Source organism: Chiloscyllium punctatum, chromosome 23 (genome assembly GCF_047496795.1).
Source record: "Chiloscyllium punctatum isolate Juve2018m chromosome 23, sChiPun1.3, whole genome shotgun sequence".
Classification (NCBI taxonomy): Eukaryota; Metazoa; Chordata; class Chondrichthyes; order Orectolobiformes; family Hemiscylliidae; genus Chiloscyllium; species Chiloscyllium punctatum.
In genome coordinates this window covers 93,386,967-93,402,978 of record NC_092761.1, presented here as the reverse complement: position 1 = coordinate 93,402,978, position 16,012 = coordinate 93,386,967, and the positions used below count along the sequence as shown (strand labels likewise).

Here is a 16,012-nt window from a genome sequence, read left to right as displayed (position 1 = left end):
GGCTGATGGGCATTTCAACTCCACTTACCTGCACTTTCCACATATCCCTTAATTCCTTGCAAGATTAAGAATTTATCAATCTCTGCCTTAAAGACATTTAACATCTCGGCCTCCATTGCACTCCGTGGCAATGAATTCCATAGGCCCACCACTTTCTGGCTGAAGAAATGTCTCCTCATTTCCATTCTAAATTGACCCCCTCTAATTCTAAGGCTGTGCCCACGAGTCTTAGTCTCCCCGCCTAACAGAAACAAATTCCCAGCATCCGTCCTTTCTAAGCCATGCATTATCTTGTAAGTTTCTATGAGATCTCCCCTCAACCTTCTAAACTCTAATGAATGCAATCCCAAGATCCTCAACCGTTCATCGTATGTTAGCCTACCATTCCTGGGATCATTGTGTGAATCTCCGCTAGACATGCTCCAGTGCCAGTATGTCCTTCCTGAGGTGTGGGGCTCAAAACTAGACACAGTGTTCTAAATGGGGCCAAACCAGAGCTTTATAAAGTCTCAGAAGCACATTGCTGCTTTTAAATTCCAACCCCCTTGAAATAAATGACAACATAACATTTGTTTTCTTAGCCACGGACTCAACCTGCAAGTCAACCTTTAAAGAATCCTGGACTAGCACTCCCAGATTCCTTTGTACTTTGGCTTTATGAATTCTCTCACCATTTAAAAAACAGTCCATGCCTGTATTCGTTTTTCCAAAGTGCAAGACCTCACATTTGCTCAAGTTGAATTTCATCAACCATTTCCTGGACCACTCTCCTAAACTGTCTAAATCTTTCTGCAGCCTCCCCATCCTGCCTGTCCACCTAATGTTGTATCATCGCTGTACTTTGCCAGAATGCCCCCAGTCCCTTCATCCAGATCATTAATATATAAAGTGAACAATTGCGGCCCAACACTAAACCCTGCTTGACACCACTTGTCACTAGTTGCCATTCCAATAAAGAATCTTTTATTCCAACTCTCTGCTTTCTGTCGGACAGCTAATCCTCAATCCATGCCAGTAGCTCACCTCGAACACCATGGGCCCTCACCTTACTCAGCAGCCTCCCATGAGGCACTTATCAAAGGCCTTTTGGAAGTCTAGATAGATTACATCCACTGGGTTTCCCTGATCTAACTTACTTGTTATCTCTTCAAAGATTTCTAACAGGTTTATCAGGCACAACCTCCCCTTACTAAATCCATTTTGACTTGTTCTAATCTGACTCAGCACTTCCAAGAATTTAGAAATCTCATCCTTAATGATGGATTCTAGAATTTTTCTTACAACCAAGGTTAGGCTAATCAGCCTATAATTTTCCATCTTTTGTCTTGATCCTTTCTTGAACAAGGGGGTTACAACAGTGATCTTCCAATCATCCAGGATTTTCCCTGACTACAGTGATTTTTGAAAGATCACAACCAATGCCTCCACTATTTTCTCAGCCACCTCCCTGAGAACTCTAGGATGTAGCCCACCGGGGCCAGGAGATTTATTATTTTTTTAGACCTTTTAGCTTTTCTAGCACTTTCTCTTTTGTAATGGCTACCAGACTCAACTCTACCCCCTGACTGTCCTTAATTGTTCGACTATTACTCATGTCTTCCACTGTGAAGACTGACACAAAGTACTTATTAAGTTCTTCATCTATTTCCTTATCTTCCATCACTAGCCTTCCTGCATGAGTTTGGAGTGGCCCAATTTCTATTTTTGCCTCTTATTTGTTTCTTATGTATTAAAATAAAATTTTACTATCATTTATAATATTACTGGTTAGTTTACCTTCATATTTGATCCTGTCCTTCTTTATTTCTCTTTTTGTTATCCTCTGTTTAATTTTGTAGTCTTCCCAATCTTCTGATTTCCCAGTGCTCTTGACCACTTTATAGGCTCTCTGTTTTTCTTTGATACATTTCCTAACTTCCTTTGTCAGCTATGGCTGTCTCATGTTCCCCACTGGATAATCTTTCTATACTTTGGAATGAACCTCTCTATTGTGTCCTCAATTACACCCAGAAACTCCTGCCATTGTTGCTGTACTGTCTTCCCCATTAGGCTCTACCTTCAGCCGATTTTCATCAGATCCTCTCTCATGCACCTGTAATTACCTTTATTTAACTGTAACACCATTACATCTGATTTTGCCTTCTCTCTTTCAAACTGCAGACTGAACTCTACCATATTATGATCACTGCCTCCGAAGTATTCCCTTACTTTAAGATCTTTTATAAAGTCTGGCTCATTACATAGCACTAGGTCCAGAATAGCCTGCTCCCTTGCGGGCTCCATCACAAGCTGTTCCAAAAAGCCATCCTGTAAGCATTCCATGAATTCCCTCTCTTTGATTCCACCGACAACATTATTCATCCACTCCATTTGCATATTGAAGTCCCCCATGATCACTGTGACCTTGCCTTTCTGACATGCCCTATCTATTTCCTGGTACATCTTGCACCCCTGGTTCTGACCACTGCTGGGAGGACTGTACATAACTCCCATTAGTTTTTTTGCCTTTGTGGTTCCTCAACTCCACCCATAATGTTGTATTCCTGAAAACTAACTTGATTCACTTCAAAAAGCACAGAACTCAAGAATGAATCTAATGTTGATGTCATCAACAACCTAACATATTGTTATGAAGTACTGCACCTTTAAGGAAGTTAAAAGCTAGCAGAACTACCTTACAGCACCAAGTGTTCTGAACAAGATACAATATAACCTTTTGGTCTAGCAGCTCATGTAACCAGTTGCCTGGATTCAAAAATAAATTTGAATTAGGTCAATCAGTTTAAATTATACCCCCAAAAAATGCCAAACTCCAATCAAGTTTGAATTTAGTATATTGATGATATTAAAAACCAATAACACAATCCGAAGCTTTGGAGTAATAAGACTGGGAAAACGTGAACAGTTGAGGGAGAAATGCTAAGCCACCAGCATGTACAGACTGCCTGAAAAATAGCTCTCGAAAAGGTACTTTTATCAATCAGTGACCTGTGAAACAGAAATCCCTAAGAAGTGGAAAAACAAGGAAGATACCAAGAGAAAGTTTGACAGCTGCCTAGTTTTGAAATTTAAATATTTTGGTAAATCCTAATCAGGGGTTTTATCGGACTACTATTGTAGAAGGGGAAGGTTGGAGAAAGGAGTTGTAAATAGTTGTTAGTTAATTATTCTCTGTTATACTTTAAGCAATAAAGTTGTTAATTTTTACTTTAAATAGTTCTTGCCTCTCGAACTTTCACAGATTACTGCACGGGGTACATCTTTTCTGGTGTTGCTGGTTTAAATTAAGCAGGAGGGTTTACCCCGTGTTCTAACAATATAAGGTTACTGATGTCATTAGTGACCATGATTTGGATAAATCATGTCTTGCCTCATCATTAAGCTGGACAAATGGATTTATTGATTAATCCAACAACACAGACTGGGTAATTTGAATTACGTTTACTCATGACGCTGAATTTTCAGTGTTAGGTCTTGATCCTATTATCAGGAGGAAATGCATGTGACAAACTACAAATGCAACATTGGGCCCCAGATGGCAATATTGAAGGAGTAGGTCAATAAAAAGGAGGCTCATCACCACAATACGATTGGCATCCCCACCAGTGGAGATGGAAGCAAGTAGGTAGTGGAACAAGATGATTCCTCAAGACAGAAGCACCCTTTGAAGATTTTTTCAAAAGTCAGAAATAAAACATTGCCACAGCTGTCACCTCCCATCTGACTGCTCTCCAGTCCTGTTGTAAATGGTATGAATTAATCTTTGTTGGAGTTAAACATATGGAATCATCATTAAACAGCCCTATTTCTGACCACCTGGTGTAGGAGAGATCCAGTAGAAGGCAACTTCATCCATTTTCCTTTTTCACACCAGCTTGTGCTATGAACCAGTTTTGCTCAGGATGTTTGATACACTGATTCAATGTTATGAACCCACACTCCATTAATTCTACTTTCATCTTTCCTCCTGGAAGAAGTTCTGATGTGATTTTGAAAAGAAAATCACAATGTGGAAGAAAAATGTTTGTAGAGGTTTAAGAATTGTTTTAAATTAATTTAAAGATTGAAATAAAAGTTAATGTATTATATCTCGTGTTTAAAGCGGGATATTACATTGTTCATTTATTGAATTATATTTTAAAATTGCCTTGAAAGGATGGAAGTGCAGAATTCTGCAGTGTTTAGCTGATGGTAATCCTGGAAATGTAAAATCAGTCAGTTAGTGACTGTGCTATCAAGATGACTGACTTTTAATTGAAATTCTTTCTATTGTAGCTTGTCAGATTCTGCCAAAGGGGGTTGTAGCCATCTTGGGCCCTTCTTCAAGCCCAGCATCTGCCTCTATTATCAGCCATATTTGCGGAGAGAAAGAGGTAACATTGGTATTTGTAATAACCATTGTTCACAAAAAAAATTAACTGCAAGGGACTGTTTAGTTTTTAATCCAATTAGATTACAGCTGATCTGTAGATGAATTCCATTTTCCTGATTTTGATCCCTCACTAACCTTATAGAAGCAACTATTTCAGCAACCACAGCTTACATTCAAATAGCAACTTCAACACCACAAAAATATCCCAACATGTCTCCAAAGAATATCTGAAGCAAAACATTGTCAGAGGCACAGAAGAAGATATTAGCGCAGACAATCTACAGTTTGGTCAAATCAGTAGGTTTTAAAAAATGGTTTGACAATGAAAATTGAAAATGTTCAAAGGGCCAGAATTAGAAGAGCTCAGAGATCTTGAGTAGCTTTGGGCAGGAGGAGATGATAGAGATTGAAAGAAGGTAGGCATTTGCTGTAATTTGAAGACAAGGAAGAGAACTTTAAAATCAGACATTTACTATATAGACTAGGAGCCAATACAGATCATCAAACAAGGGGGTGTGATGGCTGAATGAAACTTACTGAGAGTAAAATTATAATTAACAAGATCCAAGGAGCTGAAGTTTATGAAGAGGAGAGTATCAGGACAATATTGGAGTAGACAAGTCTGGAGGTAACAAAAACATGGTCAAAGATTTTGGTGGTATAACCAGACTTGGTGGGACGTGGAAGTAGGCAGTCAAATGATGGAGAAGATATAAGTTCAAAAACCCACTTTGGGGTTAAATAGGACAACAAGGTTGTAAATGGAGTGGTGCAGCCTCAGACAATAGTAATGTGTGAGGGTTAGAAACTGTGAGGAGGCAACAGTTTTTATTGGGGACCAAAGACAAAGCTGTCAGTCTTCCCAATATTTATTTGGAGAAAGTTTCTGCTAATCCAATCCAAGATATTAGGCAAGCAGCATGAAATATCAGTGATAGTACAGGGACTGAGACAGTCAGTAAAGTAGAACTTGATATTGCAAACATACCCAGTGGAACCTGATGTGTTTCAGATGATGTTACTGAGTAGATGAGACAAAAGAGGCAAAAATTAACCACTTGGGAAACACAGTGAAGAAGCAGGAAGGAAGGGTACTGCAGGAATACTCCAGCTATTAGTAAATTAAATCAGACTGTAAACTGGTAACAGAGTTAGATCCAGCTGAACAATGGAGGAGCAATGTTGGAAGAGGATCATGACCTCAAATATGTCCAAGGCTGCAGACAGATTGAAAGAATGATAAGGATCGTTTATCATGATTGCAGGTTCCTTCTTTAATATTTTGGATGTATGGATATTTGTAAAATTTTAATCATGTTATTGCCAACACAGATCCACATTATCCTTAGCAACATGCTTTCTGTCTGCCGCTTTCCCTGGTATCACTTGCGAGCCTTTTCTTCTTCATTCCTCTTGCAGCTACAACTGCTTTCTTTATATCCCTTGGCTGTATCTCATATTTCTCCCAATCTGCTGAGTCTCCATGATACTTTGCCTTCATAATAGCTTTTCCTTTTAGTTTTATGCTATCACTTAATAAACATTGTTAAGCTAGGGTGTTTAACCACAGATTTAGTTAAAATTGTCCTGTAGTTATGAAGAATAGTTGGGAAACAATGCATCTTAAAAGCTGATCAAGTTTCCTTGCTGCATACCTCCTGCTTAAACTCACTTTCTATGACCAGCAAAGAATAGGCATCTACTCAAACAGGATCAAAACCATCTGCTTTATTGCTCCTTTATTTAAAAACCCATCAAATGTGTGTGCTTAATTTTAACTAAAATCTATAATTTTCTATAAAAATCTAATGAGAATTTTTGTAGGTCAAAACAACATTAGCTCTTAATCAATTGTCTTTAATGCATATTGATTAGGGTCAGGAAGTTCTGCCACCTGAATGCGTGTGCCCACACATATCAGGAAAATCTGAACAGGGCACAGCTGATCAATTAAATATTAAGTAACAACTCCTTATTACTGCGTATTACTGTAATGTGTTTCTATTTTTATCAATGCAGATTCCTCACGTGAAAGTAGCTGCTGAAGAAATTCCTAAATTGCAGTATTTGAGATTCACTGCATTAAATCTGCACCCAAGTAACATGGACATCAGCTTGGCTATTGCTAGCATCTTGAACTTCTTCAACAGAACAATGGCATGTCTGATCTGTGCCAAAGCTGAATGTAAGAATAGCAAAGGCAAACACTGCTTGTGGAAAAAGAAAGCAATCTTCATTGTCTGAAATACATCTGAATGAAACAGTCATTGAAACTGTTTAAAAGTAGATAGTTCAGGAACATCTTTGGTGTCTTGTGTATGGACACCTCATAAATATAAGACCATAAGACCATAAGACATAGGAGTGGAAGTAAGGCCATTCGGCCCATCGAGTCCACTCCGCCATTCAATCATGGCTGATGGGCATTTCAACTCCACTTACCCGCATTCTCCCCGTAGCCCTTAATTCCTTCTGACATCAAGAATTTATCAATCTCTGCCTTGAAGATATTTAGCGTCCCGGCCTCCACTTCACTCTGCGGCAATGAATTCCAGAGGCCAACCACTCTCTGGCTGAAGAAATGTCTCCGCATTTCTGTTCTGAATTTATCCCCTCTAATTCTAAGGCTGTGTCCACGGGTCCTATTCTCCTCACCTAATGGAAACAATTTCCTAGCGTCCACCCTTTCCAAGCCATGTATTATCTTGTAAGTTTCTATTAGATCTCCCCTTAATCTTCTAAACTCCAATGAATACAATCCCAGGATCCTCAGCCGTTCCTCATATGTTAGGCCTACCATTCCAGGGATCATCCGTGTGAATCTCCGCTGGACACGCTCCAGTGCCAGTATGTCCTTCCTGAGGTGTGGGGACCAAAACTGGACACAGTACTCCAAATGGGGCCTAACCAGAGCTTTATAAAGTCTCAGTAGCACAACTGTGCTTTTATATTCCAACCCCCTTGAGATAAATGACAAGTGCAATACCATCACACCTGGGAGTGAAGTTAGTCCCCTGAGAATTGGCTTTGAAGTGAAACGTGCAAGGGGCTTGTTACTGAGGTTTGAGCGTTATCTGGCTGCATAGGAATGAACTTTTAATTCTTTCAATGCATTATACTTCATTGTAACCTCAGTAGCTAATCATATTTCCCTGACAAGTCAGTGAATAAATAAATGAGCCATCTTACACTACATTTTATTCCAAACCTATCCTCGTCTGTGATATTAGGAAAAATAGTGACATCCAGATACACTTCTGCCCTCATGATTGATTGACTGCATTCGTCTCAAAAAAAGTTATTTTTAATTAGCGTATAATTAATGAACATTCATGCATGTGTTCCAGATAGAAGTGGGCATCATAGTTTTTATTTATTCTTGGAATGTGGCTATCAATGGCAAAGCCAGCATTAATTGCTCTTGAGAAGTTAGTGTTTTAAGTCATCTCCATGAACTACTGTTATCGATGTGGTGCAGGGAATAACAGTGTTGTTAAGGAAGGAGTTCCAGGATTTTAGCCAAATGATGGGCTTGGGAGATATTTTAGAAACAGCCTCTGCCAGTTGGTGCAGTGTAAACTCTATATGATAGACACTGCTACCAGATTTCATTTCCACAAGGTGAACATTTCCTGATGTGCATGTAGACTACATGGGGAAAGTAAGAACTGATTGTAAAAGTTGTTATAGGTCTATAAAGAGAAAGAAAATTGGTGAAAACTAATGTAGGTCCCTTCTAGTCAGAAATAGGTGAATTTATAATGGAGAACAAAGAAATGGCTAGCAAACTAAATTCATTCTTCACTTCTTAATCACACAAAAAAGGGGACAAATAACGTACCAGACATGCTGGGAAACAGAAGGTTTAGTGACAGGGAGAAACTGAAGCAAATCTGTATTACTAGAGAAATAATGTGAGAGAATTTGATGGATTGAAGGCTGATAAATCTCCACGGTCTGATAATCTTATATCCCATATTAAGGAAATAGCCTGAAAAATAGTTTATAAATCGGTGTCCATCTTCCAAGATTCTTTTGACTCTGGAGCTGTTCCTACAGATTAGGGGGTGGTTAATGTAACCTCACTATTTAAAAAGAAGTGAGTGTGAAAACAAGGAATTATAGACCATTGAGTCTGACATTGGGAATGGGAAGATGCCAAGGTCCATTAACAAGGATTTTATAGCAGAACACTTAGAAAACAGTGGTAGAAGCAAACATAGCCAGCATGGATTTACAAAAGGAAAATCATGGTTGGCAAATTTACTGGAATACTTTGAGGATGTAACTAGTGGAGTTGATTAGGGGAACGAGTGGATGTGGTTTATTTGGACTGTCAGAACAAAGTCCCACATAAGAGATTAATGTGCAAAACTAAAGTGCATGAGATTGGGATAGTGCATTGAGATGGATAGAAAATTAGTTAGCAGACAGGAAGCAAACAGTGGGAATAAATGGATCTTTTTCCAAATAACAGACATTGGTTAGTGGGGTATCACAGGGATTGGTATTAAGACTTTTCATAATGTAATGATCTAGATGAGGGAACTAAATGTAATATTTCAAAACTAGCTGGGTGGAAGGGTGATCTGTGAGAGAGATGTAGAGATGTTTCAATGTGATTTGGACAAGATAAGTGAGTGGGTAAATGCATGAAGGTGCAGTATAATGTGGATAAATGTGAGTTTATCTACTTTAGTAGCAAAAATAGGAAAGCAGATTATTATTTGAATAGTTGTAAATTGAGAGATGGGAATGTTCAAAGAGACCTAGGTGTCTCGTGCACCAATTACTAAAGTAAGCATACAGATACAGAAGGCAGTAAAGAATGCAAACTGTAGGGTGGCCTTCACACTGAGAGAATTTAAGTACAGGAGCAGGAATGTCTTGCTGCAATTATACAGGGCATTGATGAGGCCACACCTGGAATATTGTATGCAGTTTTGGTCTCTTTTTCTGAAAAAGAATGTTCTTGCAATATGAAGGGAATGTAGTGAAGATAAACCAAATTGATTCTTCAGATGGTAAGACCGACGTGTGAGAGAGATTGAGTTGGTTAGGATTGTATTCACTGGAATTTAGATGAATGTGGGGAAATCTCAAGAAATCTATAAAATTCTAGTAAGAGTAGACTGCTTAGATGTAGGAAGGATGTACGCAGAGGTGAGTGAGTCCAAAACCTGGGGTCATCATTTAAGGATAAAAGGCAAACCATTCAGCTCTGAAATTAGAAATTTGTTTGCCCAGAGCTCATGGAATTTACTACCACAGAAAGTGGTTAAGGCCAGAGCATTAGGTTTTCAAAAAGGAGGCAGATATGGCTCTTGTGGATAAAAAGATCAAGAGATATGGTGGGAGGGCACAATCAGGGTATTGAGCTTGATGATCAGCCATGATCATATTGAATGGCAGAGCAGGCTTGAGAGGTCACATGGCTTACTTATGCTCCTATCTTCTACGATTCAATATTTCAACATCAATTGCACTCTTCTGTACTTCACATCTAGTGACCTCCTCAAGAATATTCAATCAAGTTCATTTCATATAATCTCCCCTGTCAAAGCTGTTCTGATGACCCTTGGTTAATTCTTGCCTCACAAGTGGAGACTCGTTCTGAACTCAGAATTTTTTCCAATGGTTTGGCTACCACAGATGTTAGATTCAGTGGCCCATAGTTGCCTTATTTATCCTCATTAACCTTCTTGAATAATGGTACAATATTAGCTGTCTTCCAGTCCTGTGATATCTCTCCTGTAGCAAGAGAGGATTTGAAAATTAAAGTCAGATCCTTTGTAGTCTCCTCTCTTGCCTTCCACAGCAGCCTGGGCTATATCTATGTCTTTCAGCTCCACACACACATAGATTGCAACTTTGGAAGGCTCTCTTCCTTCCATACTTATTCTGTTGCCTCTAATATGCTTACAAAACACCTTTGAATTTTCATTCATGTTACTTTTATTCCTGGTCCTTCTGACTTGCTTAATTTCTTTTTTAAGCAATACCCTGCAATTTCTATACTATTGGCAATCCACTGTTTTCAGCTTTTGTATCTACCATAAGCTTTCTTTTGTATTCGTAACCAATCCTGTACTTCCCTTGACATCCAGGGTTCTCTGCATTTGTTGGGCTCACCCTCTACCTTACGCCAACATCCTTCCTGCGCAACGAACCACTAAGAATTAACCTTATGAACCTTTACTAGTCACTACCCCTTGTGCATAATCAGAGCCACCCTGAATTTTGACTTATTTCATAAGATCATAGGATGTAGGACGAGAAGCAGGTCATTCGGTCCATTGAGTCCAACTAGTCACACCAACCATGTTCCCAAACTATTAAGATTCACCTGTCTGTGTTTGATCCATGTCACTCCAAAGTTTCTTATTCATATACCTAAGCAAATGTCTTTTAAATGTTGAAACTGTACCTGCATCTACTACTACTTCTGGCAATTCATCCTACACATGAATCACCCTCTCTGTGAAAAAGTTTCCCCTCATGTCCTTTTTAAATCTTTCTCCTGTCACCTTAAAAATATGCCCTGCTAGTTTTGAACTCCCTCACCCTAGGGGAAATAAAACCCTTGTTATTTACTTTATCTATATCCCACATGATTTTATAAATTTCAGTAAGATTATAGATTCCCTACAGTGCGGAAACAGGCTCTTTAGCCCAACCAGTCCACACCAACTCTCTGAAGAGTAACCCACCCAGACGCATTTCCCTCTGATTAATGCACCTAATACTATGGGGAATTTAGCACGACCAAATCACCTGACCTACACATCTTTGGACTGTGAAAGGAAACTGGAGGAAACCCATGCAGACACAGGGAGAATGTACAAACCCCACACAGACAGTCGCCCAAGGCTGGAATTGAACCCAGGTCCCTGACACTGCAAGGCTGCAGTGCTAACCACCATGCTGCCCAGCATCCTCAAGATCACCCCTCAACCTCCTGTGCTACAGTGAAAGAAGTTTCAGCTTTTCAAGTATATTTTTACAACTAAGACCCTCCATTCTTGGTAAATCTTTTCTGAACCCCCTCCTGTTAATAATATCCTACATGCCAAAAGTGGCCACGCCAACATTCTACATAACCTCAGAACGACGCACCAATTCCTACACTCAGAGATGTGAGCAATGAAGGCAAGCATCTACCTGTGATGCAAATTTCAAAGAACTATGTACCTGAACTTCCAGATGTCTGTCCAACAACACTACTCAGGGCCCCACTTTTGTGAGACAATTATTACTTGTCACTCATCAGCACAAGTCTGGATATTGTCCATATCTTGTTGCATATTGACAAGAACTACTTCAGTTTCTGAGGAGTTTCAAATGGTACCTAATATTGTGTGATTATAAATGAACATCCCCTCTTTTGACCTTCTGTTGTAAAGAAGGTCATTGCAATTCGTGAAGCAGCTGAAAATGGTTGTGTCTCGGAGACGACCCTGAGAAATTCTTGCAGTGATGTTCTTGAGGCTGTTTTACATTTGTTCATGGGGTATAGATGTCATTGGCCAGGCCAGCATTTCTTGCCTATCCATAATTGCCTTTCAGATTATTAAACACAAGAGATTATAAAATCGGTTAAAACAGGCAAAAACACTTCTGGTCAGAGTTTTGTTTCAACTGACACATAGAAACACTGCAACTTATTTATTTGCTATTATCTCTTAATTAACCTCTAATCATCCCTAGTTCCATGTGTTCTCAGGCATCTCTGCCAAACACTACTGAACGAGAGAGAGACAAAAAACTGCAGATACTGGAATCCAAAGTAGACAAGCAGGGGCTGGAAGAGCACAGCAAGCCAGGCAGCATCAGGAGGTGGAGAAGTCCAACATTTTGGGTGCAATTCATCTTTAGAATAGGGGTGGGGATAGAGGGATAAAGGCAGGGGAGGGTTGTGGGTGGAGAGGAGGCGGAGTAGTGAGGTGGTGCTAGGTGAATACGGGTGGTAGGTACGACCTGGTAGGTCAATAGGAGGAATGAATCCAGTTGGTAGCTGGAAGGGGGGTGGGTCAATTGGAGGGATGGCAGGGAGGAAGCAGGACTGGAAAGGAAGTTGGGGAATGGGTGGGAATGTTATTTGAAAATGTTGAGTCCTGCAGAATGAAGGTGACCATGCAGAAGCTGAGGTGTTGTTCCTTCAATTTGCAGTCTGACTTACTGTGGCAATTTACTGTCCCAAGGATGGACATGTCAGAGAGGGAGTGAGAAGGGGAATTAAAATGAGATGGGACTGGGAGGTCAGGCTTGCCTTTACAGGCCCAGCTGAGATGCTCAGTGAAACATGCCCTTAGTTTACATTTGGTCTCACCATTTTGGGAGCACAGAGTACAATAAACTAGGTTGGAGGAGAGGCAGGTGAACTTCTGTCTCACTTGGAAGGACTGTTTGGGGCCTTGGATGGAGGTGAGGGAAGTGGTGTGCCAGCATGTTTTTCATCTTTTACAGTTGCAGTGGAACTTGCCAGAGGGTTCGGGTGGTTAGTAGGTGTGATGAAACAAACCAAGGGAATAGTCCTTGTGGAAGGCAGAGAGTGGTGGGGAAGGGAAGATGTTCTTGGTGAGATGAGGTTTAGTTGGAGTTGGCAGCGGTGTTTGAGAATGATACGTTGGATGTGTAGACTGATGGGGTGGAAAGTGAGGACAAACACAACTGGACGATAGAGAAGGTAGTGGTGAGCTGCCTTCTTGAACTGCTATAGTCCTTGAGGAGAAGGCATACCTGCAATGCGGTTAAGAAAGGAGTTTCAAGATTTTGAACCAGCAACAGCAAAGGAGAGGTGATTTATTTCCAAGTCAGGATGGTGTCTTGGAGGTGAACCTGCAGGTGGTGGTGTTTCCTTGTATCTACTGCCTTTGTCCTCCAAGGTGGTAGCAGTCATGGTTTTGGAAAGAGCTGTTGGAGGAGACTTAGTGAGTTACAGCAATGCATCATGTAAATGGTGCACACTGCTGTTACTGAGCATCAGTGGTGAAAAGAGTGAATACTGAAGGTGATGGATGAGGTGATGATCAAGTGGACTGCTTTATCCTAGGTGGTGTCAAGTTTCATGAGTATTGTTGGAGCTGCACTCATCCAAGTAAGTAGACAGGATTCTATCACACTCCTGTCTTTTGCCTTGTTGATGGTGGACAGACATTGGAGAGATTGAGGTGAGCTACTCACTACAGGATTCATAGCTTCTGATCTGCTCTTTAGCCACAGTATTTATACAGTTAATCCAGTTCAGTTTCTGATCAATGGCAAACCCTTCGTGTGTTGACACTGGGGATCTGACCTCTCCAGGCCCTGTTTGTTCTGTATTGATCTTTCAGTTCCACTCTGTCCCGTTTATGTTTAAGTTTATTTCACTCAAATACACATCTAATTTCCTTTTGAAATCATCCATTGTCTCTCCTTTTATCCCAGTTATAGGCAGCATGTTTTGTGTCATTACCAATCACTGTTAAAAAGTTCTTCCTCAGCCTGTTGAAGAGGCTTCTTAGGGATAGGATTTACACACGTTTGGAAAAGATTGGCCTAATTAGGGACAGTCAGCTTGGCTTTGTACAGGGCAGGTCATGTCTTACTTACTTGATTGAATATTTTGAGGAAGTGACAGAGGTGATTGACGAGGGTAGAGCAGTGGATGATGTTTACATGGATTTTAGTAAGGCATTCAACAAGGTTCCTCATGGTAGGCTCATCCAGAAGATTAAGATGCATGGGATCCATGGTGAATTGACTGCATGGATTCAGAATTGACTTGGCGAAAGTGAGGGCTGCAGATGTTGGAGATCAGAGTGGAGATGTGGTGCTCGAAAAGCATAGCAGGTCAGGCAGCATCCGAGGAGCAGACGAGTTGATGTTTCTGGCAAAAGCCCTTCATCAGGAATGAGGCTGTGGGCGAAGGGACTGGAGAGATAAATGGGAGGGGGATAGGGCTGGAGGGTAGGTAGCTGGGAGTGCGATTGGTGGGGGGGGGTAATAGTGATAGGTCAGAGGAGAGGGTGGAGCGGATAGGTGGGAAAGAAGATGAACAGGTAGGACAGGTCATGAGGGCGGTGCTGAGTTAGAAGGTTGGAACTGGTGGGGAGAGGGGAAATGAGGAAACTGGTGAAATCCACATTGATGCCATAGGGTTGGAGGGTCCTGAGGCGGAAGATGATGTTCTTCCTCCAGGCATCAGGTGGTGATGGAGGAGGCCCTGGACCTGTAAGTTCGTGAGGGAGTGGGGAAGGGAATTGAAGTGTTCCACCACAGGGTGGTGGGATTAGTTGGTGTGGGTGTCCCAGAGATGTTCTCTGAAGTGCTCTGCGAGACGGCGTCTGGTCTTCCCAATGTAGACGAGACTACATCGGAAGCAACAGATACAGTAAATGATGTGTGGAAGTGCAGGTGAAACTTTGATGGATGTGGAAGGTTCCTTTGGGGCCTTGGACAGAGGTGAGGGGGGAGGTGTGGGCACAGAGTTTGCAATTCCTGCAGTGGCAGGAGAAGGTGCCGGGAGGAGACAGTGGGTTGGTGCGGGGCTTCGACCTGCCGAGGGAGTCGTGGAGGGAACAGTCTTTACAAAAGGCAGATCAGGGTGGGGAGGGAAATATCTCCCTGGTGGTGGGGTCCATTTGTAGGTGGCAGAAATTGCAGAGGATGATGCGATGTATACGGAGGTTGATGGGGTGGAAGGTGAGGACTAGGGGAGGATTCTGTCTTGTTGTAGTTGGAGGGGTGGTGTTTGAGGGCAGAGGTGCGGGAAGTGGATGAGATGCGCTAGAGGGCATCATCAATTTGGAATAAGAGATAGCATTTTATACAGGAGGCAGGGTGGGAGGATGTGTAGTCCAGGTAGCTGTGGGAGTCAGTGGGTTTGTAAGAGATGTCAGTGTTTAGTCGTCACTATTGATGGAGATGGAGAGGTCCAGGAAGGGGAGGGAGGTGCCTGAGATGGTTCAAGTGAATTTCAGGTCAGGGTAGAATATATTGGTGAGGTTGCTGAACTGTTCAGCCTCCTCATGGGAGCACAAGATGGCAACGGTGCAATTATCAACGTAGTGAGGAAAAGGTGGGGAATGGTGCCAGTGTAAATGTGGAAGATGGACTGTTCCACATAGCCAACAAAGAGACAGGTTCAGAATTGACTTGTCCATAAAAGGCAGAGGGTAGTGGTGGAGGGTGTTTTTCAGGCTGGAGGTATGACTAGTGGTGTTCCAGAGGGATCTGCACTAGGACCTCTCCTGTTTGTGATATAAATGATTTGGATGAAAAATTAGACGGATTAGTAAGTTTTCAACAAACAAAAAGACTGGTGGAGTTGTGGATAGTGTAGAAGGTTGTCAAAAGATATAGCGGGATATAGATCAGTTGCAGATAAGGGTGGAGAAATGGCAGATGGAGTTTAATCCAGGTAAACGTGAGGTGCTACACTTTGGGAATCAAATGTTAAGGAAAGGTATACAGTTAATGGCAGGACCCTGAATAACACTCATGTACTGAGGGATGTTGAGGTTCGAATCCATAGCTCCCTGAAAGTGACCATGCAACTAGATAGGGTGGTAAAGAATGCATATGGCAAGCTTGCCTTTATTGGTCAGGGAATTGAGTACAAAGTCAGAACGTCATGTTGCAGGTTTATAAGTCTTTGGT

The 16,012-nt window shown here is 41.3% G+C and overlaps 1 protein-coding gene across 4 annotated transcripts in view; it reads left to right on the top strand.

Annotated features, from left to right (window-relative positions):
- grik4 (glutamate receptor, ionotropic, kainate 4) overlaps positions 1 to 16,012 on the top strand; it is a 173,503-nt gene that overhangs the window by 59,070 nt on the left and 98,421 nt on the right. For all 4 annotated transcript variants that reach the window (XM_072593556.1, XM_072593559.1, XM_072593557.1 and 1 more), the window contains 2 exons: positions 4,276 to 4,373; positions 6,392 to 6,557. In XM_072593556.1, coding sequence (XP_072449657.1) covers positions 4,276 to 4,373; positions 6,392 to 6,557 — 264 coding nt within the window. The remainder of the gene's footprint in view (positions 1 to 4,275; positions 4,374 to 6,391; positions 6,558 to 16,012) is intronic.